The sequence below is a fragment of the Elaeis guineensis genome, chromosome 9, assembly GCF_000442705.2.
Source record: "Elaeis guineensis isolate ETL-2024a chromosome 9, EG11, whole genome shotgun sequence".
Taxonomy (NCBI): domain Eukaryota; kingdom Viridiplantae; phylum Streptophyta; class Magnoliopsida; order Arecales; family Arecaceae; genus Elaeis; species Elaeis guineensis.
In genome coordinates, this window is record NC_026001.2 from 5,541,655 (window position 1) to 5,548,531 (window position 6,877).

The 6,877-nt window shown below is 40.0% G+C and overlaps 1 protein-coding gene across 1 annotated transcript; it reads right to left on the reverse strand.

The window, feature by feature from the left end:
• Nucleotides 1-775: 775 nt before the first annotated feature.
• Nucleotides 776-6,877, reverse strand: LOC105051975 (peroxidase 12). The gene is made up of 3 exons (XM_010932643.4): nucleotides 6,576-6,877; nucleotides 6,205-6,399; nucleotides 776-1,582 (listed from the first exon to the last, which is right to left on the reverse strand). Exons 1-3 carry the CDS (start codon nucleotides 6,804-6,806, stop codon nucleotides 965-967), a joined length of 1,044 nt encoding a protein of 347 aa, XP_010930945.2. The 5' UTR covers nucleotides 6,807-6,877; the 3' UTR covers nucleotides 776-964.

Genomic DNA, 6,877 nt, shown 5'->3' on the forward strand with positions numbered 1-6,877 from the left:
AACTAAGATAATAGTGCATCTTACAATAAATAATGTACGAACTTTTTATGGGATGATCGAGAATACATATGATAGAACTGTTCTAACCAATAATTTCTCATTTGATCGGAGGGAGTTGGGGCCTGAAATAGAAATGAAATAGATAACTTCATTACCAACTATTTGCTTGGGGGAGTCTCGTTTCGAATTGATTTCAGGGCGAAATATGAATGACTCAGTCTCCTAATTAAATCCAATCCTCATTTTTTCAAGAATTCAAATTTCTATTTCAATTCCAATTCCAATTCCGACCACAAACCAAATACTTTGAAAGATATATATGATCATTTTAATTTTTATTCTAATCCACTTTAATTATAATTCTGATCCAGGCTGGGAATCAAATACCCCTTAAGCTTTCATCTAAGATGCAAAGATTTTGATTTAAGACGAAAACAACATTTACTTACTAAAAATGTGAGGCAGAAAATCAACTTGGTGCTTGAGTGCAATGCATCATCATACATAAAACTATGCATTCGACTTTGTGTTTTTTATGTTTGTTTGACTTCATATAGTTCATACCCTTTTTTTTTTGGTTTAACTTCTTATTCTGGTTGGACTTTTTAGAGGTTCACTTTCCCTGTCCCGCAATGTGCTGGACAGTGTCTTCAGTTTGATTCAACGAACCGGGATTGACTCTCTGTTTCTCGATGACATTTGAGGTCATTATATATAATAGACTCCTTTTTAACAACTTATTCCAAATGCAAGCATTGCATACGTCGAGATCTAGTTAGGTAGGGAAGCTGAAGTTATATATACAAGTAGGTAGGACATAGGACGTGAAACTCAAATTTCTCAAACTAAACAAACAAGCACAGGCATTGCGCATCATTCTTTTCGCTACCACGGCGATTTATTGTTGAACAGATACATGCTCAAAACACAGGCACAAACCTTGCAACATGTCCAAGAATCTCATCTAGTACGCCAGCTTCTCACGTTCTTCGCCATCCACCACAGACCACAAGAACTTGGTAGTTGGGTTGGGAGCCGAGCAGTTGGCCCTGATCTCCCCCTGGTCCCCGGTCAGCACGCTCACCTGCCCCATCTTGACGATGGAGTACACGAAGTTCTCAAAGAAGAGAGACTGGTTGATGGCAAAGCTGGTGACAGTAGGCTTGGTCCTCGAGTCGGTGTACATGTCCTGGTCCGACGTGAAGAGCCCCTCGCGGTTCATGAGGTCGACGTAGTACTTGTTGTCGAAGGCGTTGGGGGATCGGATGTCGTTGACGGTGGTGTTGACGGTGGTGTTGGTGGGGCAGGTGAGGTAGAGGTTCTTGGCGAAGCTCTTGTTCATGGTGGGGTCCTGGGAGGGGAAGAGGCGGTTGTTGAAGGAGGAGCAATGCGCACGGCCGATGGTGTGGCCGCCGGAGAGCGTGACGAGGTCGGTGGTGTCGAGGTTAATCTTGTTGAAAACCTCGAGGAGTGTGGTGACGTTGGAGGTGGGGGCTGGGAGGCCGGCGAGGGTCGCGTTCCGAGAGGCGAAGGTGAGGCTATCGCGCCGGCCTAGAGGCACCTTGTAGTTGGGGCCGCCGGACTGTAAAAATTAAAAAAAGAAAAGAAAAAAAAAAGGGGGGAAATTTGTTAGAAGAGGGAAGCATTTGATCAGTCTCTATACAAGGTCTTCTGAGGGTAAGGCTCATCAACTTGCTAGTTATTCTGTAGCAATTATCCATGCAACAACTTTGACCGACTTTACTCAAAAAAAAAAAAAAAAAAAACCTTTGACCGACTGAAAAACATGTGTCCGTTTGACAACGTGTATAGAGGGCACGTGCTTGTCCAAACGAAACAAATTATAATTCAGGAGAAGGCGCGAGCGTCGGCATCGTTGAGTCATTTGCTTTTTCCTCCGGATGGGGTTGCATCCTTCGCGCGAATCCACCGTTGGAACACCTACCGCACAGCTCTCAAGGCGCTCCACACGAAACGAGAAGCGACCAGCCGATGATCCAACGGCGGATTCGCTCAAAGAAGGGTGAATCCTTCTTTGGTGCGAAAGATGAATCCGGCCCTTTGCCTCCGGTTATTGTATGGATATGGACACTGGACCATATCTGGCATGGCCTATTATTGTATGGATCTGAGCCCTGGCACGGCCCCGGGTTCGAGATCCGACGGGCCGCGCTAGATACGGCCCAGTAGCCCGTCAGCCTTGCGGATGTTGTGGACGGCTTTTTTTTATTTTTTTTGAAAAAAATAGTCCAAAATACATCGTGCTATGCATGGTTCGTTTAATACCGTTATGAAATTTTTTTTAAATTTATTTTTTGAGTTGACCCAACGGCTATTTTTTAATTTTTTACTATTTTATCCTCCTAACAATTTCTGGACGAAATGAGGAGTAGGATAACCAACGAAATAATTGAGATATGCTCTACTTCAAAGATTAGTTGAATACCGAGACAAGACTTTGAGATAAAGATGAATATAATATAATATTTGATAACGACAACGACAACGACACAAACACTATCGACGATGTATCACGAATCGACGATTAGTAAGATTTTTATTTATTAATACTGAATATTTATAATTTTTTTATTTTTATCTTTTAATTATTGAGGTAAGTTATTTTAATTTTTTCTTTTTTTCTCATTATATTCGGAGATCAGACCTAACCCCCCTCTCTCCCTTATACTATTTTAATTATTATTAATAAACTGATAGGGATCTACGTCAAATCCCCCACCATTATAAGGTGGTCTTTTATTTTTACAAAAAAAAATTTACGTCTATATTTAATTTTATTTCTTAATTTTTTTTAATTTATAAAAAAAATATATCTTTTAAATTCAAAAAAAAGAACAGACTAGCACATGGGCTGTATTGGGCTTGGATCGGGCCTGAACCGTGTTGGGTCGTGCCTGGACCATGGGCCGAACTGTGTCGTACATGGTCCACAGGCTATGCCAGTCAAGCCCTAATGGGCCGTGCTGGGTCTAGATTGTGGGCCGTAATCCCTCACCCAGTTTGGTCCTTTTTAAGGGGCTGTGTCTAACACAGTCTGTTACTATAGCAAATAGATCATATCTAGTACAGTCTATTTTATGTCGACGAATCATATAATGGACGGTCTGATCCATTGTTCATCTCTATTTATTCCATCAGTAGGTTAAAATGGTTGATGAATTATAATCTCTAATCTTCAAAAGTTTCTGGTATGATTATAATCTTACGTCTCTCATCGTGAGTTCAAAGTTGAGGGTCCCATGGGTTCGACACGCGAGGATAAAGTCATCCACAAATAGCCGACAAGATATGCTGATCACTATAACAATGGTGCTTCAATTATCATCATAAGAAAATAAAACAAATATTTTAAAAAAAAAATATTGTGAGAGAAGTGTAGTTTTAGCTCCACAATATTTGTAAATTAAGATGGAATATGATTTATATGGAATTAGATATTCTCTTCCTCATGAAGTATTTTTTAAAAAATAAAATTATGAAGCTTAAGATAATCAAGACCCATCAAAGCCAATCGAAACTAACCCTCCGAAAATCTCATTGGGTCCACTAAAATTCGAGACGATTAAAGCCAAAATAGATAATATTTTATGCATGTAGAGCGGAGACCGATCCAGCATTTGAGCTAATCCAATCCTACAAGAATAATGATGGTCCAATATTGTATGCCACTTTCAATCTAATAGAAGTCAGAAAAAGACTCAGTAAGGTGGAACAAAAAAATTCAGACCACTCCCGAAGTGGACAATATATCTAACAAGTTCCTGATTCTTGATTCTTATTATCTTCATCAAGATAATTTTCTTAAGGGGAGATGAACCCAAGTTAGAGGTTGACAGTTTACCATGCTTATGCTCGGCCACCTTTTAGAAAAGTTCGATTCCGAGGGCCCATTAGAGATGGCTGAAAGGTGCTTCCAATCAGAAATAAGACTTTGAGTAATCTTTTGTACATTACATATGGTGCAATAAAAGTACATTATTCATTTTTATTGGACCACGTAGCCACACTTTCTAACGTGAATTAAATGCATCAGTTCCGCTTTTCGATTTGAAATTTTGAATGATGAAAATATCTTTTATTTTGAAAAAATTATAATATTCCATGATCTGTTATGACATCCCATAACCTGTTATGACATCCTAAAAATATATTATGATTTTTTGAAAATAGGAAGTTATAAAGGGAGGGTATTTTCGTTATTGAAAATTTAATGAGCGTTGAAAAGTAGGGCTATATGGTCCAATGAGATGGTGCAGTGTATTTATGTCAATTTTGTTGCACTGCATGCGGTGCATAAAGTATTTCTCTAAGACTTTAATAAATTGGGTGGCTAATTGAGCTCGCAGCTCCCTAGCTTCCTTAATTTCCATCTAAGAAAAACTAGAAACGAGCCGGTTTATAGGGAGAATTTGGGATGCTTGTAAGATGTTGTGTTGATTGACAAGTTACAAGGGGGAAATCTCTACCAAATATACTAAAGTTACGAGGGGAAAATAAAGCTACTGGCTGCAGTTACAGCATACAAAAGGCTTTCCCTAGTTTTTTATGCCTTTTAACACGAACTCCTTTGGTTTTCTTCCAGTCACAGCGGCGATTCTCATGCGTTTCCCATGGGAAACATGCATTCTAGTAGCCATGATCATACATCGTTATAATGGGTTTGCAATTGGATGCCCTGTTTTGCCTCTCTACAAGAGTTAAAGAAAACCAAAGTCCTTGCTTCTTTTTTTTAATAAGCAAAAATCCTTGCTATTTATTATGACAGTGGAGATATATAATATCCATTATTTGGTTAATGGAAATAGTTATGGCCTTAGATTTCTCTCAAAGACCTAAAATGATTATTAGTCATTATAATAAGTTATAACAGATAAGAAGTAATTAGTAATGCCAGCAAAATACTGAGTGATAATGTCACTACACATAGAACAAAATATTATCCAAGATTTCGAATTTTCAATAAAAAATTTGCAATCTATTACCTATAGGGTGTAAGCTGTTCTTTTTTTTTTTTTTCCTTTTTTTAAGCTTGATATTTTGTCCGCATGCAAAGTAGAATTAAGTTACACGACATGGGGGATCTATATATGGCACATATTGCATAATGCCAAGCAGTGTTGCAAATGTCCCTCAATGCGTCTGTATTTTGGACATCCTTGAAAACATGTCATGGTTACGTGGAGGGCCACCAAATTTGCATGCTCTTTCGACTCCGTGGAGGTTAAAGAAAATCCATATAGATTTGGAGAGGGGTTGGGACCAACTTCGTCTTATGACTTTATTTTTGGCAAATCTAGCGTGGGAGAAGCTTTAGAATGTTGTTTCAACAATATTTATCCCCTACCTCGGTTCTTCAAAGAAAAACTCTCCATTTTTTCATATTCTGGAGGAACCTATGTTCTAGAAAGTCTTTGGATAGCCATGACAAGTTGACAAATCTGCCGTACGTCATTATCTTGCAATTCCTCTCCCCTACTTGCCACCTTTTATATATCTCCTTGTAAATATTTTCTTTCAATAAAAATTGGAGGAAGTACCTTACTTCCTCCTAACCTTTTCCAAAAAGAAAAAGAAAGAAAACTTGGGCTTATTTCTCTGTTTTTGCGTTTTGCGAATTAAATAACAAAATATCACTATCGGCTTTTCATCTAAACCTCTCCTAGAGGCTGGTCTTTAGAAGATGGGTACCAATCTTTGGATCTAACTATTGCTGTCATAATATACTTTATTTTCATTATACAAAGTTTTAATTCTTTACCACCCCCCCCCCCAAACCAAAAAAAAAAAAAACTTTTAATTTAAGAATATGGTCACTATATGTCACCATTTAATTTTAAATCTAAAACGTTTCATTTAAAGCAGCTGGTGCCAACCAACAAGCTACTAACCGCCGCCACTATTGAATAAACTAAAGCAGCATGGCCTATGGGATTTATGGCATCACTGTGTGAAACACTTTATGATCGCTACACAGACAACTTCAGATAAGGCATCATGTGGAATCCATGGCATGTAGCTCATAAATCCCACGATGTGTAATGATCGTAACTGAGATTGGTGAATCACTGTATTCCCTGCACAAAAGGCCTTAAACTCCACCAGTATGCATGGGTCACGTAAGAAAGGGATCCCCAAACCGTTACAATAATAGACGAGAGAGAGAGAGAGAGAGAGAGATCGTACCAAGTAGACTGAGTCACGGGCGGCTAAGGCAGCAATATCGGCACAGGAGACGACCTGTCCACAAGCCTGGTCCAGAAGAGCCTTGATGTCGTTGATGGCTTTGAAGGCCGCCGGCTGGAGCGTCAGGTTGGGCAGCTGGTCCTTCTCGCTCGGATCACTCGCCGTCCCGTCCAGCAAAACCGATCCATCGCACCCCTGCATCACCACAACTCACATCATCCCCACCGCTAGATACAAACTAAAAAGAGACATGAACCCGGTTCGGGGTCACCCTAGAGCACTTTACTAGTAGATGATACAGTTTTCCTGTTCATCTTCGCAAAAGAAAATTTAGTAGGCTTTGTAAGGGTTGCAGAGTTATGGTAGATTACCTGAACGAAGCAGTCATGGAAGTGGATGCGGAGGAGGCCGGCGGCGAGGCTGATGTTGCTCTTAAAGGCCGTCGAGAGGAAGTTTCGGATAATGAACTCGGCGTGGGGGCAGATGCACTCGTAGAAGTTGAAGGAAAGGCCATCCACTATGGGAGGATAGGTCTGGGCCTCTGAAATGGTGGAGAAGAAGGCAAGGGAAGAGACTAGGACGAGAATTAGAGAAGAAGCCATGGCCTTAATTAGCAGGAGGAATAGCGAAGGCTTAGGTTAGGGGGCTTGTTCCGGGCACAGGTCCCCCTGGC